General features: G+C 39.5%; 1 protein-coding gene across 3 annotated transcripts; it reads left to right on the forward strand.

The window, feature by feature from the left end:
• The first annotated feature begins 254 nt into the window (after positions 1-254).
• On the forward strand, positions 255-23,488 carry eps8l2 (EPS8 like 2). Of its 3 annotated transcripts, XM_031747348.2 has the most exons (21): positions 255-485; positions 5,140-5,190; positions 5,627-5,673; positions 9,950-10,014; positions 11,523-11,684; positions 11,933-12,082; positions 12,939-13,018; positions 13,118-13,227; positions 13,328-13,398; positions 13,512-13,638; positions 14,596-14,684; positions 14,777-14,851; positions 15,607-15,755; positions 16,780-16,948; positions 17,036-17,070; positions 17,164-17,269; positions 17,502-17,624; positions 19,888-19,963; positions 20,095-20,248; positions 21,046-21,178; positions 22,530-23,488. In XM_031747348.2, exons 2-21 carry the CDS (start codon positions 5,156-5,158, stop codon positions 22,605-22,607), a joined length of 2,034 nt encoding a protein of 677 aa, XP_031603208.1. In that variant the 5' UTR covers positions 255-485; positions 5,140-5,155; the 3' UTR covers positions 22,608-23,488. The 3 variants fall into 3 exon arrangements, with proteins under 3 accessions (XP_031603208.1, XP_031603207.1, XP_031603206.1); XM_031747347.2 differs by lacking the exons at positions 255-485; positions 5,140-5,190 and having other exon boundaries at positions 5,218-5,673; positions 22,533-23,488; XM_031747346.2 differs by lacking the exons at positions 255-485; positions 5,140-5,190 and having other exon boundaries at positions 5,222-5,673.
• The last annotated feature ends 41 nt before the right edge of the window (positions 23,489-23,529 follow it).

Consider the following 23,529-nt stretch of genomic DNA (forward strand, 5'->3'; position numbering starts at 1 on the left):
AAATCCCTTAAAATCCCCCCCCACACCTTTGGCGCACACACAGACGCCTAACGATCAAATGATTTGCATTAACTTGTATTGTAAAGAATAGTGACTGGCGACTAACATTTTTGTAGCGGATGACTTGAGTTACAGCACCAGCATATTTCAAAACTGTCACCATCCTGACAGATTCCGAGAAAAACACAAGGACCGACCCACCTTCCAAACAAGGTGTCCAAGGAGCTCCGCCCCTCTAAAGTTAGGTTACCTGCAGAGTCACCTTCTCAGCGGTGCAGTTTCTGAGAACCGACTGGAAGCTTCTTGTGCTACAATTGTGCAGTTTTGGAGTCCAGCGGGTTTCCTGAGGTTAGAGATAGTGCGAGATTTACCGCGGAGGGTTTTCTTTTAGTCTTCTAGCTGCAGGTTGGGATGGCTGGCTGATGTTTAAGGCGCTGTTTCATCCACGTTTGTCACCTTGAGCATCCAATCCGGAAATTTTCACAGTAAGTTGCAATGATGGGTAAAAGATATGCTAGTCAGCTGTTTGTTTCTAAAGTCATTACATTAAATTTACATTAAAACGAATAAATAAATAAGTATTTGCTTCATAAATCGCAAATTGACTACACTGGAACTTTTCAGTCGTGTCATACGATCTTGTGCGCCAGTAAAAGTTTTAACTTTGCCCTTTAAGTTTCTCTTGTCTAAGTTTCTCTAATAACGTTGCGTGATTAGTTAAACGTATTCATTTATACACTCCGTGTAACCTTGTGTACACCGATGTGAACCAAATGGATGGGAACCACCAGGCTTCATGGAAGCAGTCACTTACTGGCATGGAAGAAAGCAGATGGCAGTATAATAAACAAGTAATTGGTTCCTGTGTGGTCAAAAGTCATGTTTGCTGTTGATTTAGACGTGGTGTGTTGAGGTTTTAATATATATATATATAATAAAAAGTTTCAATTTTTTTGCAGAGAAAAAAAATGGTGGCGGTCTGGTGATCTACATGTTAATGAATGAGCTTATAATATACATGATTTTTTTTATATTATATAGTGTATTCTACAATGTCACATAAAGCCACTGTATCCAGCTGAGATCTATATCACCTGACTAATACAGAACATTCATTATTTAGATATAAAAACTAGATATTAACCTGCAAGTGTGCAAATACTTTATAAGTTAAAAAAGACTAAAATTCAGGAATAAGCTGCAGATAGTAGTAGCTTATTTGTTATCACATTTTGTTAGTTTGTTAAGATTTTCCTATGTAATTTCACACAGTACGTTGTAAAGTGTTAAATTTAATGGAGTGTGGTCAAATGAAATTTGCTCAATTAGCATACATCCAGTTTATACCAAGCACATTTTCCTCAATGAAGAATTATTTGAATTAACAAAGCTTTGATTACACAAAGCTATCACTTCATGTTTTTGAGCATGCATGTATTTGCTTTGCTTGCAACAGAGCAGAAAAGTACACGTTGCTACCCTAGTTTCCATCTGATTTCACCAACCGTTTTAATTGCAGCATTTAACTCGATTGTCAAAGGATCATGGTTTAATTCCAGATTAATGGGTGTAGGAGTAACCTCCCAATATGCTGCACATTAATCACCAAAAGAGAAATAATAGCTAGTAATATGAGTCTTTATAAAAGTCACTGCCAGCTATCATAACAGTGTGAATGAGTTACATAAAAGTGAAGAACTGTTATCACTAACGACATTGTTTTTCAAGACCATGGGTCAATGATAATGGCACCTATAAGAGGTCATTGATGCAGCACTTACTATATAAGCTGTTGGTTTTCTAACTTTGCAGCGTTGATGTTTTTAAAATAAGCGTATCTGTTGTAGTCGGACTCATTTGACATCAGTCTTCAACAGAAGTGTTCCTTATACAAGAAGCAGCTAATGAGCATGTGCTGATTATGTCACAGTAATGAGGCTGTGACTCATTCGTGCAGCCTCAGGTGTGTTGTGGGGCGTTTGCAGTGTTGCTTGGAGCTGGAATGCTTTTTATATGCTGTTTGTTTTAGAGCTGTCGTTGAACGTAATTTAAGGAGCTGCAGTCTCATGGGGTGTGAGAACCCCGAGAGATTTCATGTGTGTGGATATGGCAGGCTTAGAGCAGAGAGTGAAGGCCAGCAGACCTTTACTTTCTTTTTAAATTTCTGCCTACTGCAACTGAAATAGCCTCTTGTAGAATGTTTCTGTATTTTATTGTAGCTATTGCCTTTTCTGCAAATCCTGCACTAAAGAAACCTTTCTTTATTTAGTCCAAACTATATGTAGCGTACTGTGAGCAAAGAAATATTGAGGTTTTCATAATTATGCATGTTCCTGGAGAAAATCCACTTTAAAATATGCATGCACATAGATTTGAATTAACCTTCAGTGTTAAACCTTTATGTGAGTTTGTGGATTTGTATTTGTTACCGTGCAAACAGACAGTTCTCAATCCAAAAGCAAATATACCACAAATCTAAAATATGAGACTGTACTATAAGGCAGAGCTTTGCTGAGTCGGGACTCACACTCAGATAACTTTTTGTCAAAGAAAGCAATTCGATATCGGAATTATCTCAAATATGAAATTTAACCAGCCTGATATTGTTGTTCTTTTTTTTTTTCTTAAATGAGTAGATTTAAAAGAAAGAACACGAGCATCCTCTGCTTCTTATTAACCCGGCCGAGGGGGTTATGTTTTTGGTTGTATTTGCATGCGTGCGTGCCGTTTTGTCTGTAAACATAATAGCCTGAAATGTTTTGAATTAATTTTAATAAAACTTTGTAGAGGTGTAGCGTGGGCTCATGTTAACAATCCATTATGTTTTGGCTTAGATCCACGAAGGTCTTTGAGGTCAACTTAATGATTTGTTGGTTGAAAATTGGCAAAAAGCCTTAGAAACAATGATTCTTACTGTGGTCTCAAAGTAGCGTATGAAGATTTAAAATATAACTTCACATTTAACCTCTGACCTCTGAAGGTCAACAATGATATAAGAGGTTTCTAAGTATCACCTTACACGTCATGTAAAACTACTTGAAATTCTACTGCTTTTGTTTGTATTGGCAACATTTGTTTTATTTTGGCTTTGTTATGTACATTACAGTAACAGGTTATGACTGATTAAATACATAGCAGCTTGAATACATGTACAATGTTCCTGAATTATTATATTTTTTTAATTCAATTTTTTAAACTTGCTATTTATTACTAAATTGACTAAAAAATTTACTTATCCACAAAAATAAAAAATAATAAGTATATTAAAATAAGTTCCAATGAGGCAAAAAACAAAATTCTGCACTTGGCACTTGTTTTTATTGGACTACACACTTCTTAAAGTATGTTTAAAAAGAACCAAATTAATAATCAAATATAAAATGTAGTACTATTTCATTAAAGTTAAATACTGCTCAGAGAGTGATCTGCCTGGGTGGAGGTTTTTGCTCTCAGAGGCCTTCGTGTTTAGTACGTAATTATTGCTGGCATTCAGTGTAATTTCCTCTGAGTAAAGGGTTGTCATTATTCAGCAATACGCACAATAAATGTCAGTAAGTGGAGGTGAGCAGGTGGCCTCTTGCCATCAAGTTCACAACACTTGACACCCTACCTGTACTGCTTTGGCTTCACCTCCATCCTGAAACCTGGCAACAGGCCAGAACCGTGAACAATAGCATTGACAGAGGAAGGCCAGAGTGATAAGGGCCGAAAGAGGAAGTCTATCTTTTGGGCAGGCTTACTAAAGTAAATATAGCCTTTTCTTTTTCTTTTTTTTTTCCTTTGCTCATGTGACTCTTTGTTGTGGTAATCTTCAGTGAGGAGGAATGGTTCCACAGGTGGCCCCACCGTGAACATAACCATATTTTAACTTATAATAAGTATGATTTTGGTTGTCTAAACTGCTGTTGTGAATTGCCCCCTCTTTGTTTCGAAAGATCTGAGGAGATTATCCGTAAATGAGATTAAGTTTATGATCGGCCAACGAGATAAGCTTTGCAGACCGCACCCGTACACATTTAACTGCTATAGGTTGTAGATAAGTAGCGTAGAATAGTGCTTGTTAGGAAAGACATAACAGTTTTGACTTCAGGAAGGAGGTAAGGCATAACACAAGGAAATGTCAGAACAGTTTAAAAAAAAAGATACTGGAATGTTTGTACCTGTTGTGGGAAGCACGCCCAATGCCTCCGAGTATCTCGGTGTCAGTTTCCCACAGCTTGTGTAGTTGTAGAAAAGTTGAAATGCTTTCTAAACGCTCATCTCTGTTTGAGGATACAAACTGAACGGGCTGCTTAAAGTGATATTTGGAGTCTAAAAGTCACTTCAGCTGATAATTCAGTGTTGCGTACAACTCACGGTGATTAGTGGTTAATGCATTGATAAAAAAAATTACTGTAATGGCATTTAGGTTTAATCTATTTATGGTCAGCAATGCAGCTGAAGTCCTTATAAGTCCTTGCAAAATCTCTAGTGTGATAACATGTTTATGCCAGTGACTATAAAAAAGTCACCTGTACAGTCACTGGTTCAATCACAGTGTTTGTTGTGGCTCACATTATATAACCTTGTTGTGAATGGCTTGATAGACAGGTTAAAGTCTCCAGGCTGAAAGGTGTGTGACAGTTGTTTTCGCTCATTTTCTGCTCCTGCTGATCTCTCAGATTTAGATGCAGTACTCTGTTACACGCTGTGTCCTTCGGGACTCTGACAATTATCAATGTGGATGTAAAAACCAACCGAGTTAATTAATTGCAGCTATGCAGATATAGTCGTCAACAGGGTGGATCTAATTACACAGAGCACGTCAGCCTGCTGTCTGCCATTGTCCCAGATCAGCCCCCAGACTCCCAGCAGTACAGGCCCAACACCTGGCTCTCTACAGTGAAAAAACAGAGTGTGCAGCAGAGTACGCTTTGCATACTGGATCTGCAACCTTGATAATGTAGTTATATAGATTTATGAGCCTATAACCTTTGGATTATAAATGAGCTCAAAGTGGAATGCGAGGAAAAGGGAAATCTCTGCTTGGAAAAATGTCTGAGCTGCTTTTAAGACATGACACTTGCTTATTGTAGGGTAAAATATTTTCCCTTCTCCTCCTTCTCTTCTCTCACTCTGTCTGTCCTTTTCTTCATTCAGGTAGATGCCTTAAATCATGAATCACCAGGGATCTCCGCTGAAGCAAGCCAAGTGAGTGTCACATTCCTGCTGCTTCCCCTCTGGATGTTTACCTTTCAGTGTGTTAGCTAATGCTGCTGGGTTACTGTCACACAGGCAAGAGAAAATCACTAACCCAGTGTGTGGAAGGTGGTGTGGGTCAGGGACTTTGGGTACAGAGCCGCTCTGTTGAAAATTGTTTGTTTTGCCTGGGTCTCTGGCTCCAGCCTTCCTCTGTGCCCTACACCCCCCCCCTCCCTTTTCCACTCTCCCTCTCTCCCTCTCCCTGATCCATATGCTCAGAATCTCAGGCTAATCTCATCCAGTGCTGGCCAGTCTCCTCTCTGTATATCACTCGTATTTTTTTCTGTGCATGCAAAAGGGGTTGTGACACTTAACTATCCTGAGGTTCGGGTCAGAAGATGAAGGGCATGCTGCGTAACCCTGTACCTTCTTCTTGTCATTTCAGTGGAGTGGCCAGATCGGACAGCAAGCTCAGCGCCAAGGCCCTCTATGGTAAGTCGCTTCATGGAAGTAGGTTGAAGTGTTGCACTGTTTGTTCCTGAAAGATCATTTTGTTGTTCGCTTGTTTCCAGAACTTTGTTGCGACATGCCCTTATTTCTGCGGCATGACTCACAGCAGACTAGCTACAGTTTACAGCTTGTCATTTAAGAGTTTGGACACTCTTACCTGTCAGGGAATTAGATGTTAAGTATTGAGAATTTGCTTACTTGCTTGTAAGAATCCGTTGCTGAAAATAGATCCCAGCAAATGCTCTATACTTTATTTTCGCATTGCTTGGTTTACTTAAAAATGAAACTATAGATTTGTGACAAAGGATTTACAGCTTTAGTGTCAACAAAATCAAGAGTGGAATATGTAACTTTCTTAATTAGATACCTTTCCAAACTGTTCGTAGTCAATCTGTGTGGATTAGCACTGTTACTGACACAAATCACAACAATTTTCCATTTGCTATGCAAATGACTGTGTCCGGAAACTCACTCTGTGGCATGTTGCCGCAGGTGTATAGCCTCACTGGACTGTCACAGCCCTCTCCCCAGGGCACACACACACACATACTGATAAGAGGGGGCCCGCCATCCTCGCCGTGCTGACACTTATGTTAGACACTGACGATCATGGCAGGGAAGTTGGGCTCCTGAAGGGAACTTGAGTTTCCAGCTCTGTGCCAGGCCTGCACTGCAGGCTGGCATTAATGCCAGTGTGTATGTATCTGCACTTAGTCACATTCTTTGAATTCAGGGATATGCTTGTTATTTTAGTGTCCCATTTGCATTGTTGGGCTGCATTACCAATCGGTAGTAAGTGCTATTAAACTCAGTAATCCAGTACTGGCATGATGTGACGTTTTATTTTAGCTGTTGCATGCATGACTTAGGGCGTGTGTGACTGAAATTCGCTGTTACACTGCAGGGTGTGGCTGTTTTTAACGTGTGGTTGGAACAGGGTGAGGTGCCCATGTCTTGCAGGTGAATAAAGGGCACATTGAAAAGTGAAAAGGAAAAGGCGGACTCAGGACTCTGGTCCTTCCCTCGTTGCCTCAGACATTAGTTCACTGGTTCCTGCCAACACCTCCTTCCACACTGTCAACATAGAGAAACATTTCATAACAGAGTAGGCACAAATAGAAACCTAAACCAAGGTACAGCAGAACAACCCACTTTCCTGCATGGCCAAATTTAGAATCGCCTGAAATGGCAGATGACGTTATTGTAGGGATGCAAGATGTTCCCAAAACTTCTGACTGTGCACCTCGTTGTCTGTGTGACATATTGGAGCTGTAAATCATCCAAATATCCACAGGATACTCTCACTCTAACGATCTTTGTGAAGTATCCCACCGTACGTGTGATGAGCTTGTGTTGTTTGGCAGATGGTCACCACTACCGTCTCACTGCAGGGTGACAGCCACGTGCCCATCCTTTTTAACCCCAAGAGGCAACAGTGGAAAATACTGAACACCAACCATGACAGTGCTAGATATTTGGGAGGTCAGTGTAGGATGGTTGTTCACACTATGCTGAATAAACACACGTACATTAGTTAAATTATAACAATCTCCCATATGCAAACCACCCTACCATTCACACAGTGCAGTCCAGCAGAAAAACTAATGCAAATGATGCACAGGTCCTCCCACTTGATCTGTTATCAGCAGCAGCAGCAGCAGCTTTGGGGTAAAGCAGAAAGACGCCACTTAGGACTCATCAGCTGCGGACTTGAAAATCACCTGGCAGCTATAATAAGTTTCTCGGGTAGTTTTCGGTTGAGGATCATGTCTCTGTCAGGTAAACTTTTTCTTGGGTGGGACTAAATCAACAGGTTCAAATTGATATTTTCCTGCTCTGTTGCTTTTCTTGAATGTCTGTGTTGTTTTGTATTTCAGTTGAATCTCTGCGATAGATCCACTGCATTTAGTGTCTCTTCTTTCGGTCAGTGGTGTCAGGCTGTGAGATGTGTTGATGTGGTCCTTGCTGGCAACATATGGTCAAGTCTTTGTTGACGCAGCTGGAAACTTCCGTATCTAAAGGGTGGTGGCACAGTTAGAAAGAAATCACGAAGTTTTGCCAACAAGGTGTTGGTGATTGACTCGATATATAATTGTGATGATGCAATGTGTCATTATTAGTCAAACTGATTCAAAATTCTTTCTCTGCTACACTGAAAATCAGCAGTTTTGTTGGTTTTGGATTGAATCCCGTTAAATATGTTTAATAGTTTCCCAGTATAGGATTGTCCGATTGACCTGGGTCATGTATTGGTTTGATAATCTGCCAGGGAGCCATGTTTATCACTGGTCATTGACTCGTCAGACCTCTGAGGATCTGCCCATCTGCCTGCTAAGTGGCTCTTATTGCAAGCTGCTATTGCACTGTGGCGCTGTGAATTGACTGGCATAAATGTCAGTCATTAATAAGACATAGGGGGAGCTCGTCTTTCAGATCGACACCTGACGCTTGTGTTTCACCTGTGAGGAGCCAAGCAGAGAGGAAATGGCTGGAAGAGGAAAGAGAAATGCTTGCATTATTTGGGCAGCGGTTGCGCTGGCTCTAAAATTGTCCCCTTTAGAGGCCTTGTTTCATCACAGGCAAACATGTAGGACTCTAGGAAGCATGTTCATTACCACAATGAATTGGAATATCAAATAATAGAATGTCATTTAAAGCATTATTGCACATTTTGGTAAGTGCTAGGCAAACAGAGTGGCTTTGTGTTGCTGTAAAGCACATGAACAGAAGCATGTCTGTACGAATAGAAAATCTGCGTGACATCAGCGTGTTGATTTTGTTGGGTAGGGGACTGGAGACACAGAGCGAGTTGATATCTGGCAATGGAGTTGATAGAGGCATGCTCTCATTTAACCGTAATTGTTACCTGCAGACTATTCAACTGGTAAATAGGTCAATGAGCACAGTGGCACACTCATTTGTAATCAGCCTGTTCAAAAAGAAAACCTTGAGCCAACAGCACACGCAGCGCACGCAGCACATGCATCGCACTGACACAATGGTGACACGAGTTTCAGTGTTTTTGTGCATCTGACATTTGATATGGGTCACTGCATGTTGACCCTAGGCTTTGAAAAGGTTCAATGTTTTTTTTAAAGTTGCTGTGATTTATGTTTTTATCATTACATTTTTCTAAAACTGACATTATCAAAATGTGTAATGTAGTGCACCCTAATCGGCAGCTCTCGTCGTGTTTATTGAGCTTTACTGAGCTTATTATGTCAAATAGTTTTTGCTTGGAAGTCATTCGTATGTATGAAAACAATTTTGTGACAAATGGGCCGGATGTGTAGATGAAACCTAGATCTTCCTAATCTGTAATCTTTAATTCTACAGTGCAGAAATTTGACTTTCTTGTGAATAAGGAAGCATCAATGGTGGGTTTAGATTTAGTTTCAAGTATTTGTAAAGGCTTATCACACATTGATACAGCTGTGTCTTAAAACAAGCCTGAACGTGACCTTTTTCCTTACTCTATGGTATGCAGTTATTCCTATTGCAGCAGTGTGCAAAAGTCTTAAGCTATTAAGTTATAATTTGCTATCATTTCTTTAAGTTTAAGTCTTCAGGAATAGTTCTCCAGTTGTAGCGATAATCGTTTCAGCCATCTCACTGCTACAGAACTTTAAGGTGTGGAAACTGTACTTCAGTCTGATTTTTACAGCTTTTAACCAGCTGAAAGGTAAAGTTGAGGAAGTGTGACGCTGTCACTGATCTTTGACCCTCCAGTAAATCTGTGCCTATGAACGGTGCTCTGGATCTGACGAAGATTTAATCCCAGCTTGGCCAAAAAAATTTAATATGCAGCACAGTAAATTAATACTCAAGTATCCTCTGATTTCACACTTAATTATGAATTTCTCACATAGCTCTGATCTCGTGTCACTTGCCCTCAGGCAGCAAGCAGCTGCAGATCTATTCCTTTGTCTTAAAATATAGTAGAAAATCATAAGGATGAAAACTTTATTTTAGTAAGCGTGCAATATATCTGAACAGTGTAGTTAACATTGGGATTAGCAGTTGACCTCATGGAAAAAATAAAAGGAGCGTACATTACGTGTCTTTGTCACTTCCTTATTGCCCTCCTGCTGTTTTCAGCTTTAATGCTTTCAGCTGTTCACTCCGCTAAAAGGTTCGACCTGTGAGTTTAGATCAGTGTTGTTTATACAGGTGTACATATATACAGCAGGATCGCAGGCAGCACCGAGGAGGTTTTTACTGTCTGAAATGTAAATTTATTTTTTGTTTTTATCAACAGAGCAGAGGAAAAAATACTCCAACTCCAATTTTATCATGCAGGAGACGTCGCAGTACCACGTTGAGGTAAAATGATCATTATTTCATTGATTTTCATATCTCATTATGATTTAAAATTAAAGCGAGCAGCGTAGACTCACAGATTCACACACAGATTCAGTGTTAGACTTATTTTAACACACTTTAACTTCTTATTTAGCTCATAAGGATTTTAGAGGTCATTAATGTAAAATGATTTTCAGTGTTTATGAAACGGCTCTATTCATATATACAGTGTTTTTCGTCATTGCTCTTTATATTGGTCTTTATACCAATTTTTAAAACTTTTTTTAGACTACAGTATAATATAGTAGTATGTTACTGGATATGTCTGTGTTTACATTATGTTTAACGAAGAAGTAATATTCAGTGTCCTGATAATTCAGGGCGTTACTGTCATTTTTTTTTTTTTTTTTACGTTATCTCATATAATGCTGTTAACTTATAGATTTAAAATGCTTGTCACGTAACCTCATTTGCAAAGCAAGATAACGACACTATGAAGGTTATGGCATATTGTTCTTTTGCCCGGAGATAAAAGCGGACACACAGGTTCATCTTCTGATTACATTTCACTTACTGGAACTTTGTTATAATAAAGCAGTCGGGCCTTTGATCGCAGCAGTAATGAGCTAATGTTGGAACGACTGAGTCAGAGACGTGCTTTGGGTCAGGCATGTTTTTGAACTATGTCCTGTGTCCATGTTAATAGGATTTCTTCTAAATGCCTCCCTCATTATCACGCATGGGTGAGTAATGATACAGAAGATAGCAATCCTGGTGCCAGCAGCCACTTAGTAGCAGTAGTTCAGTTTTGATCAGATAAACAGTAACTCACTCAGCTAAACACAGTAAATGAAGCATTTATATAGCAAGAGAGTATAGTTAAAGGAATGAGGGAACATTTTTATTTGTTTTCTTGCTGAGAGTTAGATAAGAAGATTGATTGTGGCTCTGTGTTCTCTACGGAGTCACCTCAGGTTAGCTTAAAGACTGAAGACAGGGAGGTGGCTCCCCTGGTTAACTAATTAACAAGTTATGCTATTCTTAATCATAAAAAAAAGTGTAAAAATAAACACTGTGGTGCCAGGCTGTTTCTTGGCTGCTCGCTGTACTTCCAGGAGTTTTGTCATTGTGTGTCATTGTGTGTCATTGTGTCATCGGTCAATAGTGAACAGCCTGCAACTCCCAGCCAAGAAACGAATACTTGGCACATGCTTCTTTTCTTGATGAGAGATTAAAAATAACATATAATGTGTTAATTAGGAAACTTTTGAGCTGCTTGGAGGCAGAATTTTCTATTTGTTTCTTTCTATTTCAGTCCTAAAGCTGTAATCTGATATAGGGTTTAACTCTTGGCACAAGCCCAAGCATATCCCAAATGTCACAAGCTTCCTTCCTTATATTTGAAAAGTAGATCAAGTGTATTGCAAATTATGACTAACCACTTTCTTGAGCACAGCTTCAAGTACAGGTGCTATTTTTAGTTGACTTCCACTAACACACTAAGTCACCAACAACTGTTTTCTCTGCAGCATCTCTCCACATTTGTTATGGACAAGACAGAGTCCATTGCCACAGTGGACGATGCAATCAAGAAACTGATTCTTCTGGACTCAAAAGACAAAATCTGGACCCAGGAGATGCTCCTCCAGGTCACAGACAAGTCAGTCAGACTGTTGGACTGTGATACGCAGGTATGGCTCCAAACATCTGTTTATACCTCAGAACATTATTTCAACATGAAATACCGACATTTCTGTGTTCCAATAGCATTAGTCCTGAACACAGTCAGACTTGCTGTATCTACTATGTTTTCAGTTGTAATGCTACAATAGAGTCCTGTAATTATGCCTTTTGTCTCATACAAGTCATTTAGAAGGCTATGTGTCTCGCTCTTTCCCTGTTTCCACCTCTTTCTTATCTTTTTGTTGTTCTGCTACAGGAAGAGTTGGAGAACTTCCCTCTTCCAACCATCCACATGTGTCAGACGGTGCTGAATCAGACCCGTTACCCCTCCGTGGTGCTGCTCGTGTGTCAGGACAAGGACCAGTACAAACCGGACATCCACTTTTTCCACTGCGACGAAGTGGACGTGAGTTTCTGTTTGAATACACCACATTATTATATTGTCTTTGCATGATGGATGGCTTTGTGTTTTATATCATTAAGAAAACCTAGCTGCTGATACGAGAGCACTACAGGTCAGATTTCAGCACTATTGTCTTTGCAGCCAGTATATTTGTATGAAGGAAGCTGGAAGTCTATTGACTCACTGTAATAACATTATGTCTGTGTAGTTCAGAATCACCACTAGTCAGCGTTGTTTCCTGGCTCCGAATGAGACTTTGGGGATTGATTTTGAATATAAGGACCAATGTTCCATGTTAGAGTAAAGGCAGTATTTCTGTGTTACCTTATTTGATTAACTGTTATTTCAGGCCATTTAAGGGGGAAAATGACTTCTTTGTTGGTTTAAATGTCAAAAATGTGTTTTATTAGAATGCTGGATCTTTTAGCCCTGGCTAAGACTAGACAAGAAAGCGCTGGGTCATAAAGATTTACTAGAGTGACCTTTGCTTTATCACATGAGGATTGTGTTTGAGAAAAAACAGAAATCACCATAACCAACAACACAAACCAGATATACTGTTGTTAAAAATGTCTAGAGCCAACAGCTTTCACGTCTTTACATCTGGATATATTTCAGATTTGAGAATTAAAGTTTGCAGGTGTTAACATGCTTTAGAGAGGTGAATTCAGTGTGCTGCAAACTTTAAACCACGTGAGTTGGACAAATAAGTTTATCTTTGTCCTATTGTTTAACCCTTTTCACACTCTCACTGAAATAACTTTTTTTTCTTTCTTTTCTATGGCTTATAGTGAACCTACTAAATGGGAATATTTTAATATTAATGTTGACTTTTGTGTCTCTACCTCACTTTCTTCAGGCTGAGATGGTTCATGCAGACATTGACAGTGCCATTGGAGACGTCAAGCACGGGAAGAATATGAGGCCTCAGACTCTGAAGTGAGATTAGTACTAATATATGTAAACTCATGCAGTCAAAGACACATTTGAGAAGGTAACTAGCTGCGAACTAACTTGTCTTCATGGCTCCTCGTTAAGGGTGAACCAGGAAAAAATGAAGCGTCACAGAGAGACTATCCTCCCCCCATCGGCCCCTAAGGGCCCACCACCTGCCGCAAGGGGACGAGTGGCAGCCGTGGACACACAGGGTGAGATTTCACACGCTGCACATCTACATCTCACTTTTTATTCTAAATGTTTTATTCAGTGGTCGATTTGATTATTTTTTTTCTCTTTTTGTCTTTGTAGACAGACGAGCTTTCAGGCAAAGTGACTCAGAGTCACATGAAAAGCTGGCCCAGCGCATTGAGAAGGATGTGGTGAGTGCCTTTCTTTATCCACAGGGACACCTGCTAATATGCTACGCTGCTCCTTTCACGTCTCATGTAGCTACATTCTTCAAAACCTAAACCTGAGCATTTGTCCCCCTCAGCAAATCCTCAACTGTGCCCTGGATGACATAGAGATCTTTGTGGCACGGCTGCAGAAGGCAGCAGAGGCCTTTGCTCAGCTCAACCAGCGCAACAAGAGTAAGAAGAATAAGAAGAAAGGACCAGCAGGTCTGTCTCCCTTTCTTCTCATCTGGTGGCACAAATGCAGTGACAATATGTTCATATTGCTCACGTTGCCATGTTTGTGTCTCTTTGTGTCCTGTGGCCAAGGACTCTGATCCACTGAAGTATGTGTTGTGGTAGTGGCCACTTTGGGCTTCTTTTAAGTAATACAATTCTCATTATGCAACTCTTATACCTGGAGTAATATTATTGCATTCATCCACTTTAAAATGACGGCAAACCAAAACAAACCGATATTCAGTTTGATCTTTCTTGGAAGCGGTGGTGTGTGACGTCAAAGCAGTCGCCTCCTGTGATTGTTGCACAAAGTAATAATATTACTGTAAATGTTGCTGAGTAATGTTTTACTGCCCAACACTGGCGCTGATGTGATGTTTTATGTCAACATGCGTGTGCAGTTAAGCGTAACGTGCATATTACATGCGACACTGTCCTTGTGTGGGGTCAGGAGACAAACGCACAAGCAGTGAGTTTATCCACATCGTCTGGTAATAACGATGTGCGGCTAAAGTGTGGTCAAGTGTGCTGGAAGTAACGAATTCTCTGTTTTGAGAATTTGTTTCTCAACTTTGGGGTCAGTGTCTTATCTACTGTCACTTAATCTGGGTAAGAAATATCAGTGAAATGTCATTCTGAAACTCTCATAACTATGAATTATTGAGCTCATGTTGAGAAACACCACGTTCTCTCGCACTCTCTGGCCAAAGGTGACTTGTATCTATAAAGCTGAATGACGCTATCTGCTAACTACCATTTCTGTGTCGCTGTCTTTTATTTCACTGGAAACGAAAGCCATAAGCTTCTGTCTAGATGAGCATTCAGGTTTATGACTTTGACCTCTGGCCAGAAAGTGAAATCTGTGTCCCATCTGTATTGCGTCTGTGTGGCCAGTGGGTAACTCTGGAGTCTGTGTGTGGTCATTGTTGCATTGGTTCTTTGCAGAGGGCATGCTGACCCTGCGAGCCAAGCCCCCCTCTGAAGCAGAGTTCATTGATAGCCTGCAGAAACTGAAACTGGCCTTCAACCTCTTGGTGAGATATCAAAGCACCTAGCCTCCCTCATTCATTAGATGTTGTCTCTTCAATGCCTCATTGCTGTGTGTCTGTCATTGCGCTCCCTGCAGGCCAAACTGAAGAAACACATACAGAACCCAAATGCATCTGAGCTGGTTCACTTCCTCTTTGGCCCTCTGGAGCTGGTAAGAGTTTTTCTGATCTCACATAAGTGGATTATCCTAAAAGTCAACAATATACTGTATGCATGCATGTTACTGTTAGTTTTCCATGCCATCTGATGCCTTAGTGTTGACTGAGCTCAGCCCACAGGCATATCTGATGGGAACACATTAGGCCTCTTTCAGTTCACAGATGAGAGCAGTTCAGCATTTTTGCCATCAGGCATTCCACTTTTTAGCTTTGTAACACACCCACTAAACTCTCACCAGACTGGAGCAACGTGGTTTTCAGATATAATACAGGTGCAGCCGCACTTACATAATGTTGGTTTTCTAAACCACAGTCTTCTGCCGCACCTTCGATACTGCTGGATGGAAGCGCAAAACTGTGACCAGACTCTGTTTATATGGCGCAGTAATCTTTGAATGCATTGGTTTTATGCAGCTGAGATAAAGAAAACGCCTCATACAGTACGCCTCCTTGACCGCTAGTTGTCCCCCAAGGACGGTCTCAAAATACGGAAGCTCAAAATATTCCGAGCAGCTCAGTATTTCGGACAATTTAAAATTCTTTTTTTCCTCTTTAAATACTTTTATTTGTGCAATAAAGTGAAAACGGAAAACGTTTACATGCTGAATTCAATACTCAAATACCATGTTTGCATAACCGTTTAAAAAATTGTAAAAAGAGCTCTAAGTGATACCTTTACAGGTAATACACCGTAAAGCTTCTGTATGGTGAATGCTATGCCAGCTGTAAACACTTGGTGCATCTACAGGTGCTGCAGAGCTGTGGAGGTCCTGAGCTGCCGCGGTCAATCATGTCTCCTCACCTGTGTAAAGATGCTGTTGACTTCCTGCGGGGACACCTCACCCCAAAAGAAATGACCATCTTTGAACTGCTTGGGGAAGGTTGGACCAGACCCAGGTAGATTTGCAGTGTTGTCATGGATACAAACACTCAGATGATGCATCTGTGCTTGTGACATGGATCTCTTTTGTCGTAACCTTGCCCTGCGGGGGGTGGGGGTGACCATTTGATCCTGTGTAAAATGCTGAACTGCGTTTTCCAGTTGCAATTAAAGAAGCGGCAAAGCTAAACAGGGCTGTAAAGTGTTGTTTTAGGATGTTTTACTATAGCAGTGGTGTTTAATTTGATATATCGGGATGACAATTAAAAGTTGAACTAATCTGCAGAGACTGAAACTAAATGAAGCCAAAGCTGGCTTATGAATGCATGTATGTGTTATTGTGTCCTAATTCTAAATCTAAATATAGTAAATGTAATTCTAAATTATCTGTCCCAGTGTCAAATGTGTTTCATGGCACAAGCATGACATACAGTAACAGGTGCAGGTACTTACATATTTGCCTCAATCGCAGAAGCATGCAGAACTGCAAGGAATTTGTATTTGTTTTTTTGTAAAATAGTTAAGAGGTTCATGTACGATGGGCCTAATGTCTAATCATTATGAGACGTCATAGTAAGCTAGTTAAAATTATGCGAGTAAAGCTGTCAGTTTTCATGTTTACAGTCAGCTTTTACATCAGAACATCAAAAAAAGACATAACATTTTATTCTTAATTTTAAACATATTTATAAATCTACAGTGTTACGGTTACCTTCAACATACTGTAAGCATTTTCAGATGAAAGTCTGTATTTTATTCTAATGATATATCCCCTGTCTTAATTAGCATTTGTAAGACACAAAACCACTTAAAAATCTTTTGAAACCTGAGTAGATAGTGATCATTTTTAGTTGTGTGGGGAAATCTGATTTCATAGATTTGGATGGATGAGGAAGTTTAGCACTCTCTAAACATTATGGCAGTTTCCCCATGAACAGCATGACCTGTTCAGCATCCGCACTGGTACTGCTAGCTCTGCCTCCACAGTAGAGTAGCTCAAGTGCAATTTTTTTGAACATCCCTTCATTCGTCTTCCCGCAGAGCCGAGTGGCCGAGGGATCAGTGCGCTCCTCCTTATTACCCAAAGTTTCGAAATGGCTGGGAGCCGCCGGCGGAGCTTTTCTTGACATCCCCGTGGGAAACGGAAGGACCCTCTGCCCCCTTAGCTTCCCCCGCAAGCCCGGCTTACAGTAAACACAAACCTGAGGATGTAAGGCTTTTATTAAATTTTCACTATCTGTGGAAAAAATAAATGGCAGTATCTGTAAATGTTTATTTATTTTTGGTTCTTTTTCAGTATTACAGGCCTCATCCCTCAAGCCCCTTAAATGGGTAAGTAATGAGGTCCTTCACTTAGGTTTTTTTTGTGTTTTTCCACATGAGATATCACAAAATATAACACTTTGACACTATGTGTCTCCACAGGTCCTACAATGGGATCCCCCAGGCCCCCAAATATGCCAAAATTCGCTACAGCTTTGTCGCGCGGAATGCCAACGAGCTGTCAGTGCTGCAGGATGAAGTCCTCGAGGTTGTAATGACATATTCTTTTATCCGTCATTTGACGTTTGTAATTTCAACCAATTTGATAGTTTTACTCATTAATTTGGACATTTTAACTGCTGAATGGGAGTGTGTTACCTGTAAACCCGTCATATGGTGCTAAAACACAAATGGTAGCAAACCAATTTCAGCTGTGCACAGGTCATGCGTCTGTCAACATTTCCAGTACAGTGGAGTAATGCATGAACTGTCTTTTGCAGGTGTTAGAGGATGAAAAACAGTGGTGGAAACTACGGAACCGCAGCGGGCAGGCCGGCTATGTCCCATATAACATCCTGGATGTTGTGACCATAGAAGAGCCAGAGGTCCCCTACTCCTACCAGGTGACCAACACCTTCTTTTTTGGTTTTATTTGAAAACTAATAAAACACACACTTTTGACTGTTTAGACTTTATTGTTTACCCAAAGTTTAAGATCCTTCCCAGTCATGACACCACAGTTCCAAAGTCCATCTGACTGCTATAAAGCATTCGTGATAACAGATAGATTAGATTGATAGTAATTTGTGAAAAACATAGCTGTTACCACTGGCATCTCATGTCATGAAACAAATGTGACTTGTTAGTTCATCGTGCCCAAGAGCCAATGAGCTCATGCAATGGCAACGATGAGGCATGAATCTGTCCCGCCACAATTCGCGAGAATTGCTATTCCTGCTAGAGTATTACTGAGAATGCAGTGAAACACAGTGATCACCTGATGGGTCTTTAACCAAACTGTACTCAAGTTCAAGGTCACAGGGGTTGTTTTACAAGCACTTTTCTATTTTCATAAGAATCTCTGCTATTCCTAAAATGCTGGTCAGGTTTTAGTAATTAATTTGTCCTGGATGTGACTCTATTGACTTCTCAGTGAATTTTAATTAGTTTGTTGCAACAAAACTTGTAACTCTCTTTATGTTCTTCATGCATTACCTACAATTTGCCTGGGAATTGTGAAGTATCATGAGCTGGATTGGCTACATCTTATTTTATCCTTTAAATCCCATGCATCTTAGATGTTTAGATGTTATTTTGTTTGATATTCTTCTGTGTCTAAACTAGTGTGTAATATAATATAGCCACATTGAGTGACTTCTCACATGCCTCTGCAGCCTGTTTCTCAGCTCTGCTTGCAGCATTAGGGTTTCTGACTGAGCTCTCAGCAGTCAGGCTGCATTTTGGGCAGTGCCAGACTTTGCCATGGAAAAACAGTGTTTGTAATAAAAGAAGATCATATAAGTGCTTGTGCTGCATGGAATTAGATCTTTTCTTTTCCTTTCTCAAGCCTTGGTTAAGATACCAAATTGTTTAGTAACAATAATAAAAGAATTTAATGCAGCCACAGGACAAATAATATTTTTCATTTTTTTCTTCACTTTTGTTTACACTGTACAGAGCCATGTCACTTTAGCTGTAATCTTATCTTCACTTCATAGACAAGAGGAGGCAAAAGTACAGACATTCTGTACTTAAGTAGAAGTATAGATAAGGAAAAAATACAGGCTATCTGTTTTATGCAAAGTTAACTGAATTTATATATATATATATCTATATATCTATATATATATATATATATATATATATATATATATATATATATATATATATATATATGTATATGTATATGTATATATATATATATATATATATATATATATATATATATATATATATATATATATATATATATATATATATATATATATATATATATGTGTGTGTGTGTTTGCTGATGTTTGTTGAGCTGATAGAAACACTGAATTTGAAATTGCCTACCATTAAAAAAAGCATTACTTCCTTTATGCTCACTGCTGTTCTGTAGCTAGCATGATGCTGAAGTACCAAGGCCACAACACCTACACTCACTTCGGCCCACTTTAAACTCCAAGTATAAATTCTACAGATGATACAGCTGAACCAAAATTAATGAGCCTGTTTTGAAAATATAAGGAGTAGAAACTAAAGATATTTGTGTAAAAAAAATAAATAAATAAAAAAAAATTTAAGAATAAAAATAAAACGTTGTAAGTATTTGTACTTTGTTACTTCCCACCTCTGGAAAAGCCCAGATGTATTGTCTATAAAGTGTTGTGATAGATTCCAGGAAGACAATAACTAATCATCCCTATAAGCTTACGAGAAAGTTCAAGGTTTCTTTATCACTAGTTGGATATGGTTTTCTTTCACAGGATGATACTTCAGGGATTAAAGTCAAGATATCGTTTCATCATAGAGCCGTAATAAAGTGGTCTCGTGAATAAGAAAAGTTTCATAAACACCATCATATATACTTGAAGGTAAAATTAAATTATCTGCAGATTGGCGATAGGTTTGTGAAGCCCTGTGTACAAAACGTCTGCGCTTTCAACATATAAGACGCTCACAGCATTACGCTGCGTTCTTATAGATACCTGCTGCTTGCATCAAGAAATGCCCTGCAGCAGCCACTCGTCTATGTGTGAGAACCTCCCACACATACTTTGCTTTTGGCTACTTGGCAAGAATGAGTCAAGCAGAATGAGATAAAAGACAAACCAGTTTTTTGGAATAATGCTGGCTTTGATTGCTTTCTCATGACCTGTGTTTGTGTTTCTGTGTGTGCAGCAAGGTTACAGCCCGTCCTCTCCTGGGTCTCGAAGCCCTGGAAATAGCTTCAAGAAGGAGAGACCTAAGAGTGAAAGTAAGGGTTAAAAAGTAATCCGAAATTCCAGTTATGTTTTTTTCCCTGTTCGTTGTTGTTGTTGATGTTGTTTTTTAAGTAGTAGCTGTTCTTGCTCTGACTTTTGTCTCCATCATCTTTCCATGCTGCAGTGATAGAGGAGCTTTTGAGTAAAATCAATAACAAGCAGCCCCCAAGGAAGTTGCACGTGGAACGGCCGTCAGCGAGCGTTCAAGTGCCTCTCAAATCTAGCTCAAAGCCAGAGCAGGTGACTGCATGGCTCAATTCAAAAGGCTTCTCAAAATCGTAAGTTACCCACAACACTCACTGATCCCCCAAATCAAAATACCTCCCTACGCCTTAAAAGCAGGGATAAACATCTTACACCCTTTGGGCCAAATTATTTGTTAGGGTGTATAACAAATTTTCTAATTCGCTAAGTAGATGTTTGGTGTGGTATGAGCCTTTTTTGCAAAGAATTTGCATCCTCTCGCTCTGTGCATCCTTGTTCCAAGTAAACAGTGAATCAGTCAGTTGGTTTGAACAGAAATAATTTGAAAGAAAGATAAATTACTGTCTTTTTAATGTGTATTTCTTATATTTGTTAAATATTATGTCCTAGACAGCAACTTGAGTATCACTTGCTGAATTTCATGTCTTTGCTGACCTCTAGTGGCTTAACTGGTGTTAGCCTGCAGGTGTACTCTGGTGCAATAAAGCGATCTATTTAAGTTCTGACAGAAATGTCAGAAAGGAGTGATCAAAGGTTTTCTTTATTGTATGAACAAATATATGCAGAGTGTTATGGCAGTGTCTGTTTGCCTTGTCTGTAACCATATAAGCGTTACCACGTTGGCATACGTGGCTAGTTAGCATTTAGCACAAAGCTAATCTGCAACATGTCTCAGTGAGCCTGTCACATGACCCAGGTGCAGGAAATGACAATGTGAATAACATTATTGATGATACGTATCTTTTCCTGTCATGCTTTGTTATAATGGCGTACATTTTTTTTAAAATGGTCTTTTAGCAGTGTGCTCTCTTTTGGAAGCAATGTTGTTTTAGTAAATACTGTCTTTTAATTGTGTGACTGTTTTCTGCAGGACTGTTGACTGCCTGGGGATCCTGACTGGGGCTCAGCTGTTTTCCCTGAACAAAGAAGAACTGAAGGCTGTTTGTGGAGATGAAGGCAGTCGCGTCTTCTCACTGGTTACCGTGCAAAAAGAACAGCTAGAGGTCAGTCACCTCAGCAGCACACTGCTTACACAGCTGTTTCATTTGATAGATGTGCTTTGATTGCTGAACATCTGCGAGCCTTTAGATACTGTACGAAAAATGCCCACATTTTAACTTCCAGTAATTATCTGAGCACGTTAAGTCAAGTAGATGTATGTAAAATCTGTTGTCAGGTGTCAGATTCTTAGTGATTCACGCTCTATACATAATATACTTACAGCCATAAAAAGTGGATGAGATGGAGACCATACTAAGTAGAAAGAATTTGACAGTTTAACATGTTCTCCGTAAGTGTCATAAAAAAGTTACAAAAAAACGACAAAGTAGATTAATAACCTCAAATTACAAATGTAAATGTATATTTTACTTCTTCGAGAAAAAGATCACTAATGCAGTGTGGTATATTCCTGAACCACCAACTGGATCTTTCACTGTATTTATTCACAGCAATGAGATGCTGCAGAAAAATGTAAATTAAAAATGGAAAGCAGTGCTTTACGAATATGTTAAAGCCTATTTTAAACTGTTTAGTCTGAAATTTGTAGGTTTTATCATCTGCTGAAAATATTGTAATTTAAACAATAGAAAAATCAGAGGAGTCTGTAGGAGAATGAAGAATCGAATTGCGATCTTTAGGACCTCAGACAGCGCTGCATTGAAATGAACAGTCGACAGCACAAAGCAAAGATGAAAACAAGCACAAAAAGACTTCAAAGCAAACACCTCAGTGATTCTACTTTAGAAACATGAGCAGGTAGAAACTGAAGCTGCAGCTTGACTGATCATCTGCTTGTTACTTGTTAAAGTTCAGCATCTGGCTGCTGGGCTGGGGTTGGCATTCACTCAGGTAATGTCACCCTGGGTTCTTGGCTAGCTTAGCGTTAGCATGCTGTCTGTGCAGGTGCTTGCAAATCACAAAGATCCAAAGTTGTGTTAGCAGCATAATGCACCTGTTTCTGTCCAGGATGAAGTGCTCTTGTCCTTCTGTGCAATTTAAAAAGTACATGTAGACTGCGCCACTATTTTCCTCCTCCAGCACACAAACTGAAATCAACTGATTGTAGCACGAGTGCAAGTGGAACCAATAAGAGGGATCAATAGGAAAGCAGACTAATTCCAAGGAGCTGAACTTCGGGGAACTGGTTCTCAACAAAAACCGTTTCTGACCCTAACATCCTAGAATGCCTATCTGTTCTCTGGGTCTGAGTTCATTTAAAATTGAACTTTGGAACTGTTTTTGGAAGAAAACAAATCCTAAAGCTACTGCTTTTGTAAAATATATGCAAGTCTGTATATCTGACATCTTCAGCATCAAACGATATTTAAAGAGAGACCAATGTTTCCTTTACAGCAGAGCGGTGGAACCTCAGAGCTACAGGAGATCTTGACACGGCGGCAGGAGAGGATCGACTCCGGCAGCAAAGACTGAACCCGCTGACCTAAACGACTCATCTAGTCATCTTTCTCCTTCACAGCAGCAGCATCTTCAATCAATCTACAGTTAATTCTGACCTGCCGTAGCAAATATTGTGTACGTTTTTAATTGTATATTTATTTTGTATCATCCAACATGTATGTTTTCAAGCTTTTTTTCTTAATTGTGTTGCATTTGTTCTCTTTGTCTCCTTAAATTTTCTCGACAAAGAGATTTCTGCTAAACAAAAGAAAAAAGGAGCTTATGAATTTACGTACACTTCGGTGTGCGTGTGAGCACGTGTATGCATGACTTGCATGTAAGGTACACATTTGTACGAGCAGTGCAGTTAATGTTCGTGCTCACCATCAACGATGAGGCTGTTTACTAAAATACCTTTAAAAAAGTAGATTTTAGTGATTGCGTTTTGAAATCTGTGCCAGAATGCTTGACACGTTTTCTGATATATGGCCAACTGTTTTCATGTAACTGTTTACAGGAGTTAAAAAAAAAAAAAAAAAAAAGATAGACATGCTCTGTGTTACTTCTAGCAGGTATCATTTTCTCAGCCTGGTTGGTTAATGCTCAACAACACTAAGTATTAAAACAAATATTCTTGCTAATCAGGTTTCAGACATTCTGGCAAACTTAGCAAGCAATAATTCTGCATGAAGATTTTGTCTGTAAAAGTGAGATGCTGCCATTAACGTGTTCTTAGCAGCAAGGCGTTTTGCAGTGTAAGCTGCACAAGCACCAGAAAAACAAGCAGTATGTGCAGTAGATATGTAAATCCTGGTAATGAATAAGTGGAGATTTAGAGAAACGTTCAAGCGGGTGTATATAGTTTTTAAAAAGACAATGATTAAAAAATGAATAAATAAACTGTCTTAATTTTATGTCTTTCGTCAGTATGGTTCTTGTGTTTGTCACTGGATCA

The sequence above is a fragment of the Oreochromis aureus genome, linkage group 7 (genome assembly GCF_013358895.1).
Source record: "Oreochromis aureus strain Israel breed Guangdong linkage group 7, ZZ_aureus, whole genome shotgun sequence".
NCBI classification, from domain to species: domain Eukaryota; kingdom Metazoa; phylum Chordata; class Actinopteri; order Cichliformes; family Cichlidae; genus Oreochromis; species Oreochromis aureus.